The 24,039-nt window shown below is 40.2% G+C and overlaps 1 protein-coding gene across 5 annotated transcripts in view; it reads left to right on the forward strand.

Moving 5' to 3' along the window:
* Positions 1-24,039, forward strand: part of UVRAG (UV radiation resistance associated) — a 163,360-nt gene that overhangs the window by 42,422 nt on the left and 96,899 nt on the right. For all 5 annotated transcript variants that reach the window (XM_073335049.1, XM_073335056.2, XM_073335058.1 and 2 more), the window contains one exon: positions 1,601-1,686. In XM_073335049.1, the coding sequence (XP_073191150.1) occupies positions 1,601-1,686 (86 nt within the window). The remainder of the gene's footprint in view (positions 1-1,600; positions 1,687-24,039) is intronic.

Raw genomic sequence — 24,039 nt, forward strand, 5'->3', positions numbered from 1 at the left:
ATTTGCTATATTGTCATGATCAAGAGTAAGCAGTTCCATAATGTATGCAAGAAAAACATAGTTTAAATGGGAAAGGGGGAAAACTTGCTACTGAATTGCCCATGGGAGATCTAACTGTATAGCAAAAGACCTCCAAATGCTTTAGTATTAGCTAAGCCCCACAACAGCCCTTTCGGGCAGGTAAAGGATGTTTAGGTAGGATTACTTCACTCACATTAAAGTGCAGTTATGTCTGTGGTGGAAAGCAATAGCTGTTTGTTTAAATTTATGGTGTGTGATTAAAGTGAAGAAAATCACTATATCCTGCTGAAACTCTTCCAGGGACCTGGTGAAATTTTAACACTGGTAAATACATAAAGGTAAATGCCTCTCTTTTTTCATAGAATTGTAGGACTGGAGAGGACCTTGAGAAGTCTTCTATTTCAGTCCCCTGCATTCATGGCAGAACGAAGTGTTATCTAGACCATCCCTGACATGTGTTTGGAGGTTTTTAAGAGCAGGTTAGATAATGACAGAGATTCCACAACTTCTATAGGTAATTTATTCCAGTGCTTAACTACCCCAACAGTTAGGAAGTTTTTTCCTAATGTTCAGCCTAAAACCTCCCTTGCTGCAATTTAATCACATTGCTTCTTTTTTTATCCTCAGAGGTTAAGAACAGTTTTTCTCTGTCCTACTTCAAGCACCTTTTAGTACTTGAAAACTATTATGTCCCCTCTCAGTCTTCTCTTCTCCAGCCTAAAGAGCCATCAAATCTTTAGTGACCACACATGTCTAGGCCTCTTGTCTTACGTCTTGTCTGACTTTTTATCTCTAGCAGCACAGTGCTGGGACATTGTATTAGTGCTGACTGGGAAGGAAGAGTTCCAGAGTTCTTACACTTCCTAGGGGTGTGTCTGTCAAAGTATGGCACCTGCCTGACACAGACTAGTTTGAGATATGACAAAATTGCAGCACAAGATAATGCGACAGCTCCTTCCTGCCATCCCTGGTGCAGACCTTGGCCATAGTCTTTTGTGTTCTGGTCAAAACTTGTAGGAAGCTCCTCCAGGGATACCTTGCTCATCCCAAGGAATATATGAATCTCTGAAGGGTGTTTATGGAGTGGATAAACAATAACTTTCTAATTACCACTTACTGAGAGCCTATTAGTGTTGCATGTCTGAGGGCAGATTCTTGAATGCATTGTGCCTTGCAGAAAGTCTGTGTTCAAAACTGGTTGAAGCTGGGGAGTTTCAGGAGAGTTAATTTTTGAATCCTTGAGTCTGAGTAGACAATATTAGGCAGCTCATGCTAAATGGGGTTAAAGATGTGCTAAAGAAAATAAAATGGAATACTAAACTCTGCTAATAACTTAATGCATAAATGCTCTGCTGTTAGATTTACAGCAGGGACATAACTTGTCTCATGCTGCCGTCACCACCTTCCTAAGAACTAAATTGCTTTTTTTTGGTGCTTTTGAGTTTTTAAATTGTGATATACAGTGTTCTTCAAATGCACAGGCAAAGTTGTGTGGTCCCAGGCACACATTAGTCTTATCAGAAAATTTACTCTGACCTTTTTTTTTTTTTAAAAAGTGATTTCCTTTCTTTGCCTTAAGGATCACTCAGGCACCCAGAAGAGTAGTCTTCTCCAGGTGGATCAGAACTGTGTCCGTAACTCATATGATGTCTTCTCGTTGCTTAGGTAAGACCTTTTAGAATATTGCTGTATGTGTTTTTAACTTCCTCAGTGCATGAGGAAAAGTATGTCTTAAAACGAGAACTGTTTCTAGATTGCTGATCGTTCATTTTCGGAAACTTCTAAATGGTGAAACTTAACCACTGGCAGCAATGCAGGAGTGCTAGTGTCAGCAAGGCACGTGTTTCTCTACTATGGTATTTGGTGGGGGGGGGGGGGGGGGGGGGGGGGGGAGGTAAAGTAAGAAGGGCTTGGATGATCCAGTAGTCAGAACAAAACTAGCAGTGTAGTTTTTGAATTCTTCTAATCAACCACTGAGTTGTGGCTACCTTGGGCCAGCTAAGGCCCTGTCCTTCATTATGATCTGTGTGGACAGAACACACTGCTCGTGGAAGTGCCCCATTGACTGCAGGGGACTCTGTACAGGCACAACAATCTGCCTATGCAAATCACAATGCAGGGTTGTGACTTAATTTACCATTGTATGCTTTAATTCCAACCTGGAAAAAGTTCAGGTCAACTGGGAGCTGCAAGTTGTTGGGCTGACTCGGATACAATATTTTGAGAACTTTTTGGTGTGTTAGGTTAGACTCCTCTACAATACTATCACTTAAATATTGAGTGTAGCCTGAATTTGAGATGCTTATATAGAAAGTCTAGTTATAACCTTTCTGTAATTCTTATCTAGGAATGTGTTGAACTTCAGATCTAGAGTAATCATAATATCTGTGTTACAGGGGAAACCCTTGATAAAGAGCTATACATTTAAAAAACTTGAAAACTAAATTTGTTAATTTCTTTAGTTGTAGACATCTAATCCATTTGGTAATCTTACCAGGAGGTGTCACTGTTGCCTTTAGGAGAATATATTATTGACATTTCTTATAGTGCAAAAGAGATGATAGGAGTTTAGCTGACTCTAGTTCACTTATTCAGAAGCGAAACTATGAGCAGTCTTTGAAATTAAACTTGCTGTTCCTTGATTCTGTAAAACAGTATATGAAAGCAAAAGCTGCATTCTGAAATTCTCTACTTGTAGTAGAAAATGTGCAGGGTGCATACTGTGCAGCTCCAACCTACTTTGAGACGCTATTAGAGACTAATAGAAAAAGTACTTTTATAGCACCTTTACTAAAATAAAACTACATATTTAAAAGGAACTAAGACAGTATGTGATAGTCACCCTGATCACTCTGCGTATGTGTGGTACCCATTTTCCCCATTCTATTCCATAATATAAATTGTAATTGCAGTGCATAGAGGTTTTGGGGTGTTTATCATAGTATAAATTACTCAGTAAGGTACATGAATGGCCTGAAGTCTTGTTCTATCCTGGCTAGTCTCTAGGTGTGGGCCTGATTGTCTGAATGCACATGACTCAAAACTCCCTTTAAGATTAGGGCATTCAGGGTTTTTTTTTCAGGACCCTCTAAGCTGTTGGTTGGTCAATCACAAGTACAGAGTGAGAACTTGAACTGAATTGCTTCATTTTATTGTTGAAGGAATTCTGACTCTTTTTCCTGTCTTTGGGGTGGTGGTGGTGTTTGCTGTTTCGTGCCTTCTACTGCCCCTAAAAGTTTCCTACATGGTGGCTGCAGGTGGTGGTGCATGCTATCGATAATTGCAAAGCAGCTTTCATTCACTTTCTTCAAGCATGCCTTTCAAAACCTCCTGGAAGTGATGTTTTTTGTGCTTGGTCTTTGCCTGCTGTTGAAATACTTTTTCTGGAAAGTGTGCAGAACTTCTTGCAGTTTAGGGGTTGCACTTTTTTTAAAGCAAGTAATTTAAACAGCTGAGCTCTAAAACTTCAAGCTTGGTATGTAAATAAGCCCTAATGAAAAGCATGTGCTTGGCTACATTTGTGGGTTTTTTTAAACTAATTAGTGTTTGTGAACTGTAGAAAACTCATTTAAAGTGTTAGCTGAATGTTTAAGGTGGAGCTGCAGCAGGTGTGTCCAGATACTTAATTCCAGATATTTACAAGTTCCAGCTACTGAAGCAGGTGAAAGGGCTTTTAAGTGGACAGACAGCTCAGCTCTAGAGCAGGGGTTGGCAACCTGTGGCACATGAGCTAATTTTTACTGGCACTCTGCTGCTAGCCGGGGTCCCAGCTGTCGGCCCCGCTCAGCCCGCTGCCTCCCTGTGTGAACAGAACCCCAGGCCGGCAGCGGGCTGAGTGGGGCCAGCAGCCAGGACCTGCTCAGACCGGCGGGTGGGCCAGGGCTCTGCTCCTGGTCTGGGCCTAGCACTCTGCAGCCCTTATAAAAAATTATACTTTAATTTTTAGTGTAAAATTAGCTTAAAAACTTTGTGTATTACAGTAATCATTAAATGTATAATGTTAATAAATACATAGGTTTGGTAAGTACAACTACTTTGTTTCATGTGCCTGGGCTTAATTTGTGTTTTCGATTATTTACCTTCTAAAAAAAAAAATCTCGCATGTCTTGCACCCCCAGAAAGGGCATCTCGCACTCCCAGGGGGTGTGTGCACCCCAGGTTAAGAACCACTGCGCTAAACTGATAAGATCAGCATTTTAATTTAATTTTAAATGAAGCTTCTTAAACATTTTAAAAACCTTGTTTACTTTTACATACAATAGTTTAGTTATATAATATAGGCTTAGAGAGACCTTCTAAAAACGTTAAAATGTTGTACTGACACGTGAAACCTTAAATTAGAGTGAATAAATGAAGACTTGGCACACCACTTCTGAAAGGTTGCTGACCCCTGCTCTAGAGTAAGATGTTTCCAGCACCTTTTGTAACTTCATAAGAAATCTTGCTTTGAGGGCAAAAGGGTAAGATCCAGAGGCAAACATTGCAGAGCTAATAAGCTGTTCAAGCCAAATAGTTACTGGGGGTGTTTTCTCCTTTTTTAAAACAATGAGCAAAAAATCTTTAAAAGACATGAAATTAAACACCCAATAGGGAAAATTTTTCCCTGGAATATTAATTCTGCCACACTGTGCACATATGTAGTATTGGCTATTCTTTTAATTGTTATTGGTAAGGTTTCATGAGTCTTAAAATCTTCAGTATGTACCTCATTTTTAGTTGGTGTGCTACAGAAAACGAGAGGTAAAGTGCATTATTGTATACCCTGACACACTGAATTAGCAGTATGACTGAGCTAACATTAAGGCAGCAACTTCTGGCATCTCTTGACCTGAGTACCATATATTGTAACCTTATTGTAAGGTTAATGTTTTGATATTGAGTTACACTTTAAAAGTAGGTTTCAGAGTAGCAGCTGTTAGTCTGTATCTGCAAAAAGAAAAGGAGGACTTGTGGCACCTTAGACTAACCAATTTATTTGAGCATAAGCTTTCGTGAGCTACAGCTCACTTCATTGGATGCGTTCAGTGGAAAATATAGTGGGGAGATTTATATATACAGAGAACATGAAACAATGGGTGTTACCATACACACTGTAACAACAGTGATCAGGTAAGGTGAGCTATTACCAGCAGGAGAGTGGAGGGACCTTTTGTAGTGATAACCAAGGTGGGCCATTTCCAGCAGTTGACAAGAACAGTCTGAGGAACAGCTGGGGGGTGGGGAATAAACATGGGGAAATAGTTTTACTTTGTGTAATGACCCATCCACTCCCAGTCTTTATTCAAGCCTAAATTAATTGTATCCAGTTTGCAAGTTAATTCCAATTCAGCAGTCTCTCGTTGGAGTCTGGTTTTTGAAGTGTTTTTTATTGAAGAATTGTCACTTTTAGGTCTGTAATTGAGTGACCAAAGAGATTGAAGTGTTCTCCGACTGGTTTCTGAATGTTACAATTCTTGACGTCTGATTTGTGTCCATTTATTCTTTTACGTAGAGACTGTCCAGTTTGGCCAATGTACATGGCAGAGGGGCATTGCTGGCACATTGGTGGTAGATGTGCAGGTGAACAAGCCTCTGATAGTGTGGCTGATGTGATTAAGCCCTATGATGGTGTCCCCTGAATAGATATGTGGACACAGTTGGCAACGGGCTTTGTTGCAAGGATAGGTTCCTGGGTTAGTGGTTCTGTTGTGTGGTGTGTGGTTGCTGGTGAGTATTTGCTTCAGGTTGGGGGGCTGTCTGTAAGCAAGGACTGGCCTGTCTCCCAAGATCTGTGAGTGATGGGTCATCCTTCAGGTTAGGTTGTAGATCCTTGATGATGCGTTGGAGAGGTTTATTCCATGTTTATTCCCCCCGCCCCCCCCAGACCTTCTTGTCAGCTGCTGGAAATGGCCCACTTTGATTATCACTACAAAAGGTCCCCATCCCCCCTCGTGCTGGTAATAGCTCACCTTACCTGATCACTCTCCTTACAGTGTGTATGGTAACACCCATTGTTTCATGTTCTCTGTGTATATAAATCTCCCCACTGTATTTTCCACTGAATGAATCTGATGAAGTGAGCTGCAGCTCACGAAAGCTTATGCTCAAATAAATTAGTTAGTCTCTAAAGTGCCACAAGTCCTCCTTTTCATTTTAAAAGTAGTATTAAGGGATAAAAGGGACTGGACAAACAACAAACTTTTCATGATTGCTGTATCTACAGAAAAACCTTACCAGGAAGATCAGGTGTAGTGATAAGTGATTAAGTCTAAAAACTAGGGCTGTCAATCAGTTAACTCATGTGATTAATTTAAAAAAATTAATTGTGATTAATTGCACTTATAACAATAGAAATTTGTTTCTAACCAATTGAAATTTATTATAATTTTGAATGTTTTTCTACATTTTCAATATTGATTTCAGTTACAACACAATACAAAGGGCACAGTGCTTACTTTATATTTTTATTACAAATATATGCACTGTTAAAATTATAAAAGAAATAGTGCATTCTCTTTCTTGAGAAAGTGTACCTTACAAATGCAGATTTTTTTTGGTTACATACCTGCACTCAAAAACAAGTGTAAAAACTTTAGAGCCTACAAGTACTCAGTCCTATTTCTTATTCTGCCAATCGCTAAGACAAACAAATTTGTTTACATTGACGGGAGATACTACTGCCTGCTTCTTACTTACAATGTCACCTGAAAGTGAGAACAGGCGTTCGCTTGGCACTCTTGTAGCCAGTGTTGCAAGGTATTTACATGCCAGATATGCTAAACATTTGTATTCCCCTTCCATGCTTCGGCCACCATTCCACAGGACATGCTTCCATGCTGATGATGCTTGTTTTAAAAAAAAAAAAAAGCGTCAATTACATTTGTGACTGTACTTGAAGGGAGAATTGTATGTCTCCTGCTCTTTTACCTGCATTCTGCATATATTTCGTGTCATAGCAGTCTCGGATGATGGCCCAGCACATCTTCGTTTTAAGAACGCTTTCACAGCAGATTTGACAAAACGCAAAGAAGGTACTGACGTTAGATTTCTAAAAATAGCTACAGCACTCGACCCAAGGTTTAAGAATCTGAAATGCTGTCCTAAATCTGAGAGGGATGAGGTGTGAAGCATGCTTTTAGAAGTCTTAAAAAAGCAACACTCTCTGATGCGGAAACTACAGAACCGAAACCACCAAGAAAGAAAATCCACCTTCTGCTGGTGGTATCTAACTCAGATGACGAAAATGAACATGCGTCAGTCCACACTGCTTTGGATCGTTATCAAGCAGAACCCATCATCAGTGTGGAAGCATGTCCTCTGGAATAATGGTTGAAGCATGGAAGGGACATATGAATCTTTAGCACATCTGGCATGTAATACCTTGCAATGCCAGCTACAAAAGTGCCATGCGAATGCCTGTTCTCACTTTCAGGTGACGTAAACAAGAAGCAGGCAGCATTATCTCCTGCAAATTGTAACCAATCTTGTTTGTCTGAGTGATTGGCTGACCAAGAAGTAGGACTGAGTTTTACATTGTTTTATTTTTGAATGCTGGGGGGGTTTGTACATAATTCTACATTTGTAAGTTCAACTTTCATGATAGAGATTGCATTACAGTACTTGTATGAGGTGAATTGAAAATTTTTTTTACAGTGCAAATATTTTAATAAATATAAAGCGAGCACTGTACACTTTGTATTCTGTAATTGAAATTAATATATTTGAAAATGTAGTAAACATTCAAAAATATTTAAAATAAATGGTATTCTATTGTTTAATTGTGCGATTAATCACTTGACAGCCCTACTAAACACATCTTTCATTAGTTGGCATTGTGGACTAGTGTGTTTATAATAAATTGAATGTCCTGTATAATGACATTCAGTTTATTATATTCTGCTTATAGTATTTGTGTGCCTAAATATATGTAGATGTATGGAATCCATGCAAAAACGGAATTAAAAATGATAGTGGGGTAAGTATTAGTCTCCAGTTGCATACAACCTTAACTTCCCATTGTGCATATGTATTGATCACGGATATTGTATATTTAAGAAATTTATTTTTTCTATAACTTTAAATGTGTCTAGCAACTTGTATGCTATTGTGCACGAGTCATTTGTAATGTGTGCGCCTTGTATACAAAGGTGTCTGTTGGAGAGTGTGGAAATGGAGAAGACACACTGTACTTGAGATAGTATGCTATCCTGTAACTAAAGACTAGTAATGCAGATACACAACGGGACAGTTAAGTAACCTGTGTAACTTTAAATTTGGGCATCTCCTGATTGGTGTGTAACACTTAGTCTTAATGTAGGAAACTTCATAAACCATTTAGTGTTTTTTTTTTTTCTGTCTTATCATTTTTTTAAGAAAATGTTCGACACAACAAGCTAGTTATTTGCATTATCATAGTGCCTAGGAGCCACAGTCATGGGTCAGGACTCCATTGTGTCAGGCATTGTACAAACAAAGACAGTTGCTGCCCCAAACAGCTTACGGTCTAAGGCCTTGTCTACACTAACCCTGTAAGTAGATATAAGTTATGTAACTTAAGTCGACGTAATTTACATTGACTTAGCGTGGTGTAGACACTGCTGTATGTCGATGGGAGATGCTCCCCATCAACATATCTTCCACCTCTTGTTGAAGTGGAATACTGAAATGGATAGAGTGCTCTCCCATCAACTTACTGCTTCTTCACTAGACCCACTAAATCTATACCCGCTACATCGATTGCAGCAGCACCGATTTAGCCCATAGTAAAGACAACAGATGGGTGGATACAGGCTGAGTACAAGGAAATAATGAGAACATGCTCCTTATGAAGTGGGCTTTTCTTTAGCACATCTAGTGCTATGTAGTTCTTGTCCTCCAAGATTTGCTGTTCCTCCTGATCCCTGTATTGTTGAACTCTGTAGGTGTGAATACACTTTGGCAACTTTCACTACAGTTGTTGAGGTATTTCAGCCATGCTGTATTTATCGCTATATGTAAATATAGAAAACGCTTGTTTCTGCACTAGATTTTTTTTCTAAAATGTAGCACTATTGTTACCAATGGAAAAACTAATGTAAGCAGAGCTCCAGATAGCTGCTAAGGCGCTAACCATAATGTCCTCTAACTCCTCTCAAAGCAGGTCTAGATGGCATTGTGGCTAAAATGTCAGGGGTTGCCAGTACATTCCCATTGCTTCTAAAACTGCTGAAGCTGTGGCAGGGTAGCAGTGCTGAGGAAACTAAAACTCCAGAGGGTAAAGCCTTGTTTACTTAAGGATGTGTATTAGTTCTCCCTAAGCTTCAAAGCCAAGAAGACCAACCTGATTACTGTGCTTTCGTGAACAGGTGGGCCATGGTTTTTAGCTGCTAGGTTCTTATACTGAATAGCAAAAGTAATAAACTGCTTCCTCCCTCCAATTCATTCCTTCTCACAGTAATAACTTCTGACATTGTAGCTTACCACTCAGTGGCTTAAATAATTTAAAAAGATGCAGCCCAGGCTGGGTGGGGTCACTTTTTGGCCTGGAAATGAGGTGTAAATTCTTAAGTGAAGGTAATAACCACTGGAACAAAGGTTGTGGTGGATTCTTCATCATTGGATGTTTTTCTAAAATCTGCTCTAGGAATTTTTAGGAAAGTTCTGTGGCCTGTTATACAGGAGGTCAATCTATGTATCTATGAAATTCACTTCTCTCCCTGGACCTTTTTCCCCCTGCTCCCTTCGCTCTGTTAAAGGTTCTGTATAGGAAACTGAAGCAAACTGTGATAAGGAGACACACATTCATTGTGCCAGGCAAGTGAGTCATAGGCCTGGGTTGAGGATGTTGGGTATAAGGTTACATCTCTGAAGAATGTTGATAGAGATGAAGATGGATGTAATGGGAAAACAAGTGTTGCCCCAGAACCAACCTAACAAAAAATAACAATTTAGTGGAGTCTGTTGGGGATTGTGATCTCACACATGTGCATGCTTCAGTGATAGAGTTCATCATATCTATATAGTAATCTATCTATCCCCTCTGCATTTCATCTTATTTTCTGTCAAATCTAGTTCCAATTATATATTCTTCACTTCCACGAGTGGTAAATGCAGAGATTTGGATATTTTTTTTTGAAGAGAAATTCCTGGTTCACTTCAGGGAATTGGTACCCGAAAGTGTACAGTATCCACCAGCTGGAACACACCAATTCATTGAGGTCTCGGAGCACTGCTCCTTCCATGGAAAACAGGCCTGTTTTAGTCACAACTGTCAACATGTCTGTTTTCGTAATTTGGAAGAACACAGTTAGCCCTATAACATAGAGAGAGATGCTTCTGTCCTGGCTGGACCAAAGTTTTATTTCTATGTACGCGGCCAGTCAAGGTGGAGATGATCACCAAGATTTACGTGGCAGAAGTCTGACTAATATAGTGGCTCCAGAAATCTTGCTTATCAAGATGGGCTGGCGATCAACCTTTTTGCATCTGGAAACAGTAAATAAAGTACCCTGGGTCCTGTGTGTGCGATCCTGGGATGTGAGGTGGTGAGTGACCTCTTGCAAAACTGGGCCTGGTCCTTGCTATAGCTTCCAATCTTTTCTGCTGCTCCCTAGGACGATACAAAAAATTGGAATGAGAGAGCAATACTGATACTGCTGCTTATGCCTTTCTGACTGAAGAGGCTATGACTCTGGGGACTGATTGACCTAACCCTGGATCTTTGGGTGGATAGGAGGTCTGCTACTGGAAAACCAGACTGGTTTAAAATGAATACTTGGATAAAGTTCTTATGGATCCCAAAAGAAAATTAAACAATACTTATTCTTTCTTCAATGAAGTTGAATCAAAGTGGTTATGGCAATATTTTGCAATTTCAACAATATTTTTCCTTTTCCTGGAGTTGTACTTAAATCTTTGGCTAAAAGATGCAACAGATGAAGACTGCACCCATGTGCTATAAGTTTCAGGTTCCTTTCATTATAGTCTCCTGGATTTCTTCTCATCTTTGCTACATTTGCAGCATTGTCTGATAAAGCTGTGCACTTGACATATGAATTTTTAAATTTGTTACAGCTTTTACTGCTACTTTTAAGTATACTGCTGTATGGGCATTTCCTGTTTCAGCTGTTGCTGTAAGATAGACAACCGTATTTTCTGTTGTCTCACAAGCATATGTTAGTGGATCATTGTATACATTGCTCCACCCGTCAAGACTCAGATTAATGAGTTTCCCTTCAATGTTTTTTGCACAGTGTTCAATTTCCTCTTTCCAGCAATGTGTGCTCTGCCAGGTGGAGAGTAGCCTGGTCATAGTGATTGAACCGTGTCCATGAAATGTTTCATCTGAACAAGATGAAAGGAAGAATTTGAACTGAGCAATCTTTTCATCTGTGGAGTCTTGCTGGAATTTACTGGTCCTGATTATGAACACATCCATGGGCTTTACTGGACGATGAAGTTTTTTGTTTTGTTTTGTTTTGTTTTTAAATGTACACGGGTCATTTTACTGTCTGATGTATGTTTAGTTGCATCGCTGCTGGTTGTACTAGCAGATTACTCTGAAGTTTGTTGACATTGCTGTTGGTGGACATTCATAACCCCTTATGTCAAAGCTGGACCCTGAAACACAATGGAGTAAAGAAAAGTCCGTCACTGAGTATTACTCAGTGCTCTCATTTTGAAAAATAAGATTGTAAATGAGATTCCTCCTCCTGAAACTGTTTATTACTATTTATTTAGTCTAAATCCAGTTTTATAGGGAAAAAATAAATCCTGATTTCTCAAACTGGGGGTCGGGACCCCTCAGAAGATCATGAGGTTATTACATAGGGAGTCGCGAGCTGTCATCCTGCACCCCAAACCCCACTTTGCCTCCAGCATTTATAAGGGTGTTAAATATGTAAAAAGGTTTTAAATTTAAAAGGGAGGTTGCACACAAGAGGCTTGCTATGTTAAAGGGGTCACCAGTACAAAAGTTTGAGAACCACTGAAGATTCTAAATCTATTTAACCCCTTACCTCTAGCAACAAACCAAACAGTTTGAAGACTTCTAAAAAATATTAAAATTCATAAATGTCTAAACTTTAAACAGGAAATTTCAACTTGGATGTTTGTTTATATTGAGCAATAAAAATAATTTCAGAAGTCCAGCAGTAACAGTAAAAATGTAAAAAGAAAAGGAGTACTTATGGCACCTTAGAGACTAACCAATTTATTTGAGCATAAGCTTTCGTGAGCTACAGCTCACTTCATCGGATGCAGCTCACGAAAGCTTATGCTCAAATAAATTGGTTAGTCTCTAAGGTGCCACAAGTACTCCTTTTCTTTTTGCGAATACAGACTAACAGGGCTGTTACTCAGAAACCAGTAAAAATGTAACTACTTCAACAAAGTAATATACCAATTATATTTTGAAATTTGTAAGTAACCTACCCAGAACACAAATTTTTGACAGTCTGTTATTTACTAGAGTAGTAAGACATGGTAGGAAGGACACAAAAAGGTGCAAAAATAAGTTTTTACTAATGGTTGATCAAGACTGTTAAGACGTCCACATCGTCTTTAAAGCCACTGCCTTTTGATGAGTGTCTGTCTTTCATAATGTTTCATTCTGAAAACTAGGCCTTTCATTTTTGTTGCACTGTTTACATTTGGCAAGTATTCCTTTCTCACCCAGAGGTACAGGAACTCCTTGAAAATATTCCCACATAGGGTGACTTTTACAATCTGTAGCCATGGCATTTTTTCCCCCCTCCAGTTCCCAGGTGTTGAAATCAGCACTCGCTCTGCTCTGCTCTAAAAAAGCTGTCCTTTCTTCCTGCAGTGCCTTGCTTTGACACAAGTGTTGCTCCTTTCTGGTTGCACACTCTGCTCCTTTTCCTTTTGTTACAGAACTCCCCTGCCCCATTCCTTCCCCCCCCTCCAAAAAAAACAAACAAAAGAACTATCCAAGACTTCTGCTTGTGTAACCCACATGCCTTTTTTGCACTGCAGTATTTTATTTGTTTAGAGACAGTGAGGCAGTTGAGAAATTAATGGATTTCTGCTTGTTTGTATCTCTGCCTATGTACATGTGCAAGAAGACAGAGCAAGGCTGTTTGTGTGAAGTGCCCAGAACCATCCAGAAGCAAGGGCTGGTAGTTACTGGGCAGATCAGTGTTCTAGCATGAGCTGGAGAGTAAGTTGCTATCATGGACGGAGTTTCAAGGAAGAAGCCATGTAACGAGTGTAAGACCACCCAGGTGGGCTCAGTGGATGAGCCTGATGAGATACATTATGGTGTCTCCTGGAGTCCAGAGGCCCAATCCCAATGCCTGTGATGACTTTGCCAGTCTCTTGCACCTAGTAGCACAATCCCTGGATCCTCTACAGGATCAAGTCCTTAATATAATACATGACCTATTGTGCTAGCCTTATAAAGCTTGATCTCAGAAGACAGGATGTTTTTCCCTTGATTCTTTCTTGATGGAGAAAAGCAGCCTTTAACTCAGTTTTTTGATTGAGGCTCATGGATACAGCATATTTTTTATCAAATGTGTTGAGATTACAGTAAAGTTAGGCCTTAACATATGTTGTATTAAATTCAGATTTCATTTTAAATAGGCTTATTTTTAAAAAACTTATAATTTAAATAAAACCTAATTTTAAAAGATTTTTATCTCCTCTAAATGCCATTTCCTTTCTTTTGACCAAAAAAATCTTACTTGAAGAAAGGAGATTTTTCAGGTAAGCACAGATACATTTGTCCTATTATGATTTTTGACTCTGGCTACTGTTGATTTGAATCCTAGGAGTGAGTGCATACCCACCTCACCTCAAGACAGGAGCTTTTTCCACCCAACAGGAAATAAACTTACATTATGGATTGTCACCCTGAACATTTTGCATTTTCATAGCACATTTCATCCAAGAGTCCAGCGTGTTTCAGCAGCCTACACTTCTCCTCTGTGCCCAGCAACTTCTTCTGTAAAGTACCTTTCTTAAGGTCACACAGGAAGTCAATGTCAGTGCCAGGAATAGAATGTAGGTCTTCAGACTCCATACTTCCTCTTTCCATCACCACTACTTTCTGCTTCTTGGCCCAGGTCAAATTGCAAGGTCATTGGCACATTTCTAAAGGAATTGGGTGATGGTGAGGTTAATTATAAAGCAGAAAAATCTGTTGGATATCGTAGGTGGGAAAGGAAATGAAGAAAAAGTAAATGACATTTTAACGGGGCTTTCTCAAAATATATTTTTTTAAATTGGCTGGAGTCTGGCAGGAGCTTCCTAGAATCTAATCTCTGGACAAATGTAAAGCAATGTTTATACAGGCTTTGTATTTTTATTTAATATCTGTTTAATAGAAGCCTTATTTTTAATAATGGGGTTGGGTGTTTGCAATTTGGATATCCCATATCTCTCTTGTTGCCAAAAAAGCTTTGTTCTATTTTCTAAATCCCCAGTGTCAATACTGTTTAAATAAATTTAGTGTAAACTAAGGTTGTTTTGGCAAATCTGACCTTCAGTATATTTATTTCTCTTGTGAGAGATAGCTGTAGCATGTGTGACTGTTGTATTTAGTCTGGGTAGTCATGGCTGACAACCAAGAATTCAAATACTGTACATGAAAGTTCAGATACAACAGAGATAGAAGGAAGAGAACAAAAAATTGAAACAATCCAAAAAGTTGGATAATCTTTCAAACAATTAACCACATCTATGCATCAAAGAAATAAATGTCTAATAAAATCAGAAATCGATGCTGAATGCAAATCCATAGAAGTATAAAAGAAAAGATTACCAGTCTACAAAATAAAAGCTATGGTCTAACAATTGTGACTACCCTAAATAGCCTCCAAACACACAGAGAAGAAAGTGAATCACAGATTTCTATCTGTGACAAATGACAACTTTCTTAAGAAAATAGAACTTGATGACCACAAATTTGTATCAGCAGTGACCCCATGGTGTCATTGACATTGTATGGACTGTCAAATAAACAAAGATCGTTCACTCTTCCAAAGTCTTGTGATCTTTCAACTAATTAGCACAAGTGCTTTGGTCTTAAGATATCCATAGCATGGTGAAAGGAGTCCAAAGACTTTCCAGATTGAGGGACGTATTCTGCAATCCTCAATTCACATCAGTACTCCCACTGATAATGCATCCGATGAAGTGAGCTGTAGCTCATGAAAGCTTATGCTCATATAAATTTGTTAGTCTCTAAGGTGCCACAAGTACTCCTTTTCTTTTTGTGAATGCAGACTAATACTGCTGCTACTCTGAAACCTGACCACTGATATTAGTGGATCTCCCGTATTAGGCCCAGAGTTCACAATACATGCAAAAGAGATGAAATTTAGTCTTACCCTTTGACTGGCCATACCTTGTTCACGCTTCCAGTATGAAGCCTTGTGGCTAATCTAGAAACCAGTTCAAGAAAACAAACTAGCTCAGGCTTGAAAAAATTCAGACTACTGTGATTTTTATTAGTCAGCAATAATGGTTTGCTGACCAGTCTAGTTAACGCTGTTGCTGAGACAAATAGAAATAGTTTGGATTTCTACCAGCATGCTGGTATCCGGTTTAGGGAATCAGTCTTTGATACTAGTTTCTAACTAGTAAAGGTCTCAAGTTTTGATTTTGTGTACTCACCCCATTCCCTTTTCACTTTCCTTTTGGAAGGAAGAAAGAGCTGTTTCCTCTTCCTCTCTCTGAAACATCCTTATTGCTGTGATAAGGGCTTGGGAGGAGGAATAAGGATTCAACTATTTTACCTCACCAAACTACTTTTGGGTGGTCCTCCCCCTGAATGTAGCTTTGCCAAAATGCATGAAATTTACATGATTTTGGAGAATTGTACTGCAGCTCACAGGGCCTAGAGTAATAGTAAAATGGTCACATTTTTTGTTAATGTCACTCTACTGCTGCTTGACGAAGCTGAGTTGCTGCAGAGACACTGGAGAGCAGTCTGCAGACACTGAACGAGAACACAACACTGGCTAAACCGTTTTTTTTTAAGAAGTCTCTACATCCTGTGAAAATTGGCCCAGATCCCCTTGCTTCCAAAGGAAAGTCTGTCCAGTGGACTTTTGAAACCTTGAATTTAGTTTTTTAAAGTGCTAATTCTAATAAAATCCAGAACTACCTAGGACGAATCCCGCACTGGTTGATGACTAAATATTTGTTATGCTATCAGCATGCTCATAGTTGTCATTACTATAAATGAAGCAGATTGTAGTGAAGCACAGATCTTGCTAATTTTAGGATGAGAACTGTAGGGGATGATCTTAGATTCAAGATGACAATGAAACTGAGCAGAAAAGTACTCCTAGATTTCTAATCCAGTTTTAATGGGGAGGTAGCATTCAAATGTGTGGGTTAGAGTCTGATCTCTTTTGCAGTGGGGTATATCATAAGTAACTCATTGAAGTCATAGGTGTTATAATGGTTGTTTAAATGAGAATCAGGATCATGGTCTGTGTGATGTAGGACAGAGATGATGGCAGTTCCACTACTTTTCTGTAATGATAGACTCTTCTCTGCACGGAATTGAGTCTCATTGTTATGCTAGACACTTCATAAGAGGTCTGATTCATGTTCTAGGAATTGTCTTTACAGAAAATTGAGTTATTGTGCTGGTAAACTAAGTGCTAGCTCTAGCCAAGGTTGTAGATTAGCTAAGAACTAACAAACTCACAGCTGGAAACCAAATCAGCTCATTTGTATGTTAGTTTTGTTCAAAATAGGTATTGTCTTAAGACTGGTTTCAGAGTAGCAGCCGTGTTAGTCTGTATCTGCAAAAAGAAAAGGAGGACTTGTGGCACCTTAGAGACTAACAAATTTATTTGAACATAAGCTCATGCATCTGATGAAGTGAGCTGTAGCTCACGAAAGCTTATGCTCAAATAAATGTTAGTCTCTAAGGTGCCACAAGTCCTCCTTTTCTTACAAGACTGTGTTTAGTGTTAAGACTCTATGAAATGTTGCATATATTAACTCACTTGTAACGTCTGTGTTCCAAGCTATAAGGAAATATGTAAGCTTTGATTTACAGCTTTGAAAATGTTTGCTCTGAATTTGTGAACCTAGGCACAGGAATTGTTCTCCCCCCCCCCCCACCTCCAGAGGACTGTCAAAAATTAAGTGGGCCATTATAAGACAAAAACATTAATTGCCCCATCCACCCGTGGCCAATGCCAGGTGCTTCAGAGGGAATTAACAGAACAGGTAATCATCAAGTGATCCATCCCCTATCTCCCATTCCCAGCTTCTGGCAAACAAAAACTAGGAATACAATCCCTGCCCATCCTGGCTAATAGCCATTGATGGGCCTATCCTCCATGAACATACCTAGTTCCTTTTTTAACCCTTTTATAGTATTAGCCTTCACAACATCCTCTGGCAAAGAGTTCCATAGGTTGACTGTGGATTGTGTGAAGAAATACTTTTTGTTTTTAAACCTGCTGCCTATTAATTTCATTTGATGGCCCCTAGTTCGTGTGTTATGAGACGGAGTAAATAACACTTCCTTATTTACTTTCTCCACACCAGTCATGATTTTATAGACCTTTATCATATCCTGAGTTGTCTCCTTTCCAAGCTGAAGAGTCCCAGTCTTATTAATCTCCATATGGAAGCTGTTCTATATTCCTAATTATTTTTGTTGTCATTTTCTGTACTTTTTCCAATGCCAATATCTTTTTTGATATGGGGTGACCAGATCTGCATGCAGTATTCAAGATGTGGGAGTACCATGGATTTATATAGAGGCAATATGATATTTTCTTTTATCTATCCCTTTCCTAATGATTCCCAACTTTGTTAGCTTTTTTGACAGCCGCTGCACATTGAGTGGATGTTTTCAGAAAACTATCCAGTGATTCCAAGATCTTTCTTGAGTGGTAATAGTTAATTTAGATGCCATTATTTTATATGTATAGTTGGAATTACGTTTTTCAAAGTGCATTACTTCACATTTAGGTTGGATATTAGGAAAAACTTTTTCATTAGGAGGGTGGTGAAACACAGGAATGCGTTACCTAGGGAGGTGGTGGAATCTCCTTCCTTAGAAGTTTTTAAGGTCAGGCTTGACAAAGCCCTGGCTGGGATGATTTAGTTGGGGATTGGCCCTGCTTTGAGCAGGGGGTTGGACTAGATGACCTCCTGAGGTCCCTTCCAACCCTGATATTCTGTCATTTATCAACACTGAATTTCATCTGCCATTTTGTTGTCCGTCCACCCAGTTTTGTGAAGTCCCTTTGTAACTCTTCACAGTCTGCTTTGGACTTGACTATCTTGAATAGTCTTGTATCATCTGCAAACGTTGCCACCTCATTGTTTAACCTCTTTTCCAGATCATTTATGAAAATGTTGAACAGTACTGGTCCCAGTACAGACATCACTATTTACCTCTGTCCATTCTGAAAACTGACTGTTTGTTCCTATCCTTTGTTTCCTATCTTTTTAACCAGTTACTGATCCAAGATCTAGGGTACCATTTGATCTGGGGTAAATGATTGGTCTCATGGGACTGGAAACAACTTGTGTGTGTGAGACCATTTATCATTAGTTCATCTTGCCAGGGTGGCAAGGTAGACTGGAGAGCCTAAGGGGATTGTCTGTGTACTCCATGGTAAGACTGGTACAGAGATCCAGGAATTCACATGTTACTGTTTGGTGAAATCGAATTATAGAACATACTATTAGTTTGGGGTGTCTGCCCTGTTTTTGATAGTCTGCCCTGAGGTAGGCACTCCCAGTCATGAGTCCATTCCCAACAGTTTGACACTTCTATCTAAATGGATAGTTCCCTTCTCCCTTGGCATGGGGAAGATGTGCACGTAACTTCCCCAATAATATTACTGTGAATAGTGCACACCTCAACGCCAATAGTTTATTTTATGGGCATTCAGTTGGCATGTTACTGACAGGGAAATCCCTTAGAAGTTTAATTTTGGAAAGTTTAACTTTAGCTGTGGACAGAACCTTACTGTCCAGCCTTTTTAAAAAAATAAGGCAACACTTAACACACATCCTCTCCATTCATTTAGTGTGTGTGTGTACAGACTTACACACTGATACCTTACTTCAAATGGTACTGTTGTGGAGGAATCTGGGCAATCAAATATAACAGTTAAGCAATTTTTGTTTCTTACCACAAGGAAATGACTGGAATATGTCTGCCTGATATTTGGTTTAAATTTTAAAGTCTCTCATTTAATAGAAGAGGATTTGATTGTGGGACTGAATTGTCATATAAAATTATCGTGTGGGCAGGTTGAATAGGTCTGGAATAACTTGCATATAAATTCACCACCTTGAAAAAATATCCTGCTAAAGTATGTACTGGCTTAAGGAAGCCTGTATGAATATCTGCAATGTTTATCGACCTTACTGTGAGCATGAGACGACTAAAACTTCTCAACATGAGAAATTCTGAAAGTAGAGAGATTCCTGGCGGGTACTAGTTGAAATATTGCACAATGTGCCTGAGAGCTGTGGCTTTATAAAAATACTTCGCTTTAAAAAAAATTAAAATAAAATAAAAAATATTAGCCAGAGCTCTGTCAATGCATATTATTTTCAAAAGTGCCTAAGTCTTGTTTTCATTTTCTGCTTTTGAAAAATGGGACATAAATTGGATTCTGGCTCCTAAGTCACTTAGGCACTTTTGAAAATTTTACTCAGTACCTTTGCTGATGTAGAAAACTGAGTAAAACGGCCCACTCTTAGTACTGATACCAATTTGTGATGAGCAGCAAATGCCAGCAAAGTTTTGAAAGAAGAAAATACAAAGGGGCCCAGAATGATTTGAAGTTAAGCATAAAAGAACTAAAGGGGGTTGAAGCCAGGGGCAAAACGCAATATTCTGTTTTTTCCTGTGGGCTTATGTACACTTAAAATGCTGCAGTGGTGCAGTTGCACTGCTTCAGTGAAGACACTACTTGTGCTGACAGGAGGGGCTCTCCTGTTAGAGTAGATAAACCACCTCCCTGAAAGCCAGTCGTTAGGGCGAAGGGAGAATTCTCACATTGATGTACCGCTGTCTACACTGGGTGTTCGGTGGGCTGAACTGCATCGCTTGGGGTGTGGATTTCAGTTATACTCAACTAATTCCCTAGCATAGACCCAGGCCGCCTCCGTCTGTAGGTAATGTGTGGGGGCGGGGGGAAATGATCCAGACCTTTGAAAAGGAGTATCCTGGAAACCAATGAAGCTGAGACAGCACAGGCAATAGGACAGCAAATTAAACAGAAGTCTGCCCTATGATATGGCAGCAAAATAAGCCAATGCACGTTTGAACTGTATATTTATCCCAACACTGGAACGTCTCTACATGCCTATGCGACATAACTGGAAAATGGTGTTCATTTCTGGGCATCTTAATCCTAGACATACATGGATAAATTGCACTGAATTCAGAGAAACCCTATAGAAAACAGGGTTCTGGAGGAATTGTTTCTTGGGGGGGATTTTAAAGGAATGAAATGTGTAGCTTGACTGAAAGGGTTGGACAGCAGAATCTGCAAACACTTTGAAGAATAAACAAAAGAATTTCAAAGGAATTATTTAGCATAAGATTGAAATGAGGATTCATACCACTGAAGATAGAAGGGAAAGGACATAGATCAAGATCAAAAGCAAATGCTAGTGAGCTTGTTGAATTAAATCAGTTCCTGTGCACTGAAGACAGAACTGAGAAGTCTTTTTTTGTGTAGGAACTTTGCATGACAGAAATGTGAACAGTCTGAACTCTAATTGAGAACTCATCTTAACTGTACAGAATTCCATGTGGGTCAGGAAGTTATCTGTGTCCTAGAGAGTCCATGACTCTGGGAAGCAGGCATGTTTGGTTTTCCTGTCTGCTCTCATTACCCCATGGAGTTCCTCAGCTTGCTGGGAACCTGGCTTCCTGTTCTAGTGGTGTGTATTTGCAACCTTTCTCCATAAGTATCCCTTTAGCTGCTTAGGGCAGTTGAATTCTGAGCTAGCTATGGGTATGCTGGTATATAAAGCTTTGAACACAAAACTATATTGTGCATGTTGAAATTTAACATCTGCTTCCATTGTGGGGAGCCAAACTGTTTTGAAGAATGCTAATAACTATGGATATTTGAAAAAGAAAACTAGTATTTTAGCCTTATTAAAATATTATGAAAACTGGAAGTGGATCCTTTCATCAGTCTCCGCAAATTTCTAAAAGGAATAATTCCCAATTGTTTAGAATGGAGATAAAAGTGGGGGAAAGTTACAGGGTAACAAACTTCAATCTGTGTGTCTTTATTAGGACAAGTCTTCTAAAATTCATGGAGGAATTACTGGTGCAGACTAACGCATTATCTTCAAGATGCATTGTAGTCCAATATAGATAAACTTACTTAGTTTTAATATGTAAAGTCCTTGGTATAAACAGGTGTATGGGAGTTGGCTCTTTGGATCAAGAACTGTAGATGGTCATTTATTATTTATTTGGTATATGCAATCGGATCAAGCCAAACCGATCAAGCGTTCTTATCAGCAATGTTCAGAGCATAAACACCTCCGGGAAGCTGTCATTTTGCAGTCCTCAACAATGTGCGTCCTGGTTTGTGGCTGCCCACATTGACGTAGTGGACGGTCTCTAAAATGCCACTGAAATTCTGCTGCTGCCACTTCTCCATCTCTAAGTATTCTGTCTGAATTGCAAGTGTAAAACTGCAGATTCTTGGAGCAGGTGGAGCTACTGTAATTAGTGTGAACGTGTCAGGAAATCCTGACTTCAAAATGCTGACCAACTGGGTTTACTACTTATGAGTAAGTAGAGAGCAGTACTGAGGTGACTGACAGCAAAAAATGTAAGAAAGATTGGCTTTACAAATGCAGCACTAAATCCTGTTCCTAAAAATCTCTAAGAATGTAGTTCAAGCAATTACCCATTAATGCAAAAATTTAAGAAAACCTCTCTAAACTAAGTTATGGAAAATTTGTTCTATATGGAGCTATCCCATACTTAGCCCTGGTCTACACTAGGACTTTAGGTCGAATTTAGCAGCATTAAATCAATGTAAACCTGCACCTGTCCACACGATGAAGCCCTTTATTTCGACTTAAAGGGCTCTTAAAATCGATTTCCTTACTCCACCCCTGACAAGTGGATTAGCGCCTAAATCGACGTTGCCGGCTCGAAATTGGGGTACTGTGGACACAATTCGACAGTATTGGCCTCCGGGAGCTATCCCAGAGTGCTCCATTGTGCCCACTCTGGACAGCGCTCTCAACTCAGATGCACTGGCCAGGTGGACAGGAAAAGAACCACGAACTTTTGAATCTCATTTCCTGTTTGGCCAGCGTGGCAAGCTGCAGGTGACCATGCAGATCTCATCAGCAGAGGTGACCATGATGGAGTCCCAGAATCGCAAAAGAGCTCCAGCATGGACCGAACGGGAGGTACGGGATCTGATCGCTGTATGGGGAGAGGAATCCGTGCATCAGAACTCCGTTCCAGTTTTTGAAATGCCAAAACCTTTGTGAAAATCTCCCAGGGCATGAAGGACAGAGGCCATAACAGGGACCCGAAGCAGTGCCGCGTGAAACTGAAGGAGCTGAGGCAAGCCTACCAGAAAACCAGAGAGGCGAACGGCCGCTCCAGGTCAGAGCCCCAAACATGCTACTTCTATGATGAGCTGCATGCCATTTTAGGGGGTTCAGCCACCACTACCCCAGCCGTGTTGTTTGACTCCTTCAATGGAGATGGAGGCAATACGGAAGCAGGTTTTGGGGACAAAGACGATGATGAGGTTGTAGATAGCTCACAGCAAGCAAGTGGAGAAACCGGTTTTCCCGACAGCCAGGAACTGTTTCTCACCCTGGACCTGTAGCCGGTACCCCCCGAACCCACCCAAGGCTGCCTCCTGGACCCAGCAGGCAGAGAAGGGACCTCCGGTGAGTGTACCTTTTTAAAATACTATACATGGTTTAAGAGCAAGCATGTGAAAGGATTACTTTGCCCTGGCATTCGCGGCTCTCCTGGATGTACTCCCAAAGCCTTTGCAAAAGGTTTCTGGGGAGGGCAGCCTTATTGCATCCTTCATGGTAGGACACTTTACCACTCCAGGCCAGTAACACATACTCGGGAATCATTGTACAACAAAGCATTGCAGTGTATGTTTGCTGGCGTTCAAACAACATCCGTTCTTTATCTCTCTGTGTTATCCTCAGGAGAGTGAGATATAATTCATGGTCACCTGGTTGAAATAGAGTGCTTTTCTTCAGGGGACACTCAGAGGAGCCCATTCCCACTGGGCTGTTTGCCTGTGGCTAAACAGAAATAGCCACAGGGAGGGGGCAGGGTTGAGGGGGTAGCCACGTGGTGGGGGGAGGCAAAATGCGACCTTGTAACAAAAGCACATATGCTATGTATGTAATGTTAACAGCAAGGTTTACCCTGAAAGAGTGTAGCGACTGTTTTATAAAATGTGTCTTTTTAAATACCGCTGTCCTTTTTTTCTCTACACCAGCTGCATGTGTTTCAATGATCACAGGATCTTCTCCTTCCCAGAGGCTAGTGAAGCTTAGAAAGAAAAAAAAAACGCACTCGAGATGAAATGTTCTCCGAGCTCATGCTGTCCTCCCACACTGACAGAGCACAGACGAATGCATGGAGGCAAATAATGTCAGAGTGCAGGAAAGCACAAAATGACTGGGAGGAGAGGTGGTGGGCTGAAGAGAGGGCTGAAGCTCAAATGTGGCAGCAGTGTGATGAGAGGAGGCAGGATTCAATGCTGAGGCCGCTGGAGGACCAAACCAGTATGCTCCAGTGTATGGTTGAGCTGCAGCAAAGGCAGCTGGAGCACAGACTGCCACTACAGCCCCTGTGTAACCAACCGCCCTCCTCCCCAGGTTCCATAGCCTCCACACCCAGACGCCCAAGAACGCGGTGGCGGGGCCACCGGCCAACCAGCCACTCCGCCACAGAGGATTGCCCAAAAAAAGAAGGCTGGCATTCAATAAATTTTAAAGTTGTAAACTTTTAAAGTGCTGTGTGGCATTTTCCTTCCCTCCTCCACCACCCCTCCTGGGCTACCTATTTGTGTGATG

This window comes from Lepidochelys kempii, chromosome 1 (genome assembly GCF_965140285.1).
Source record: "Lepidochelys kempii isolate rLepKem1 chromosome 1, rLepKem1.hap1, whole genome shotgun sequence".
NCBI classification, from domain to species: Eukaryota; Metazoa; Chordata; order Testudines; family Cheloniidae; genus Lepidochelys; species Lepidochelys kempii.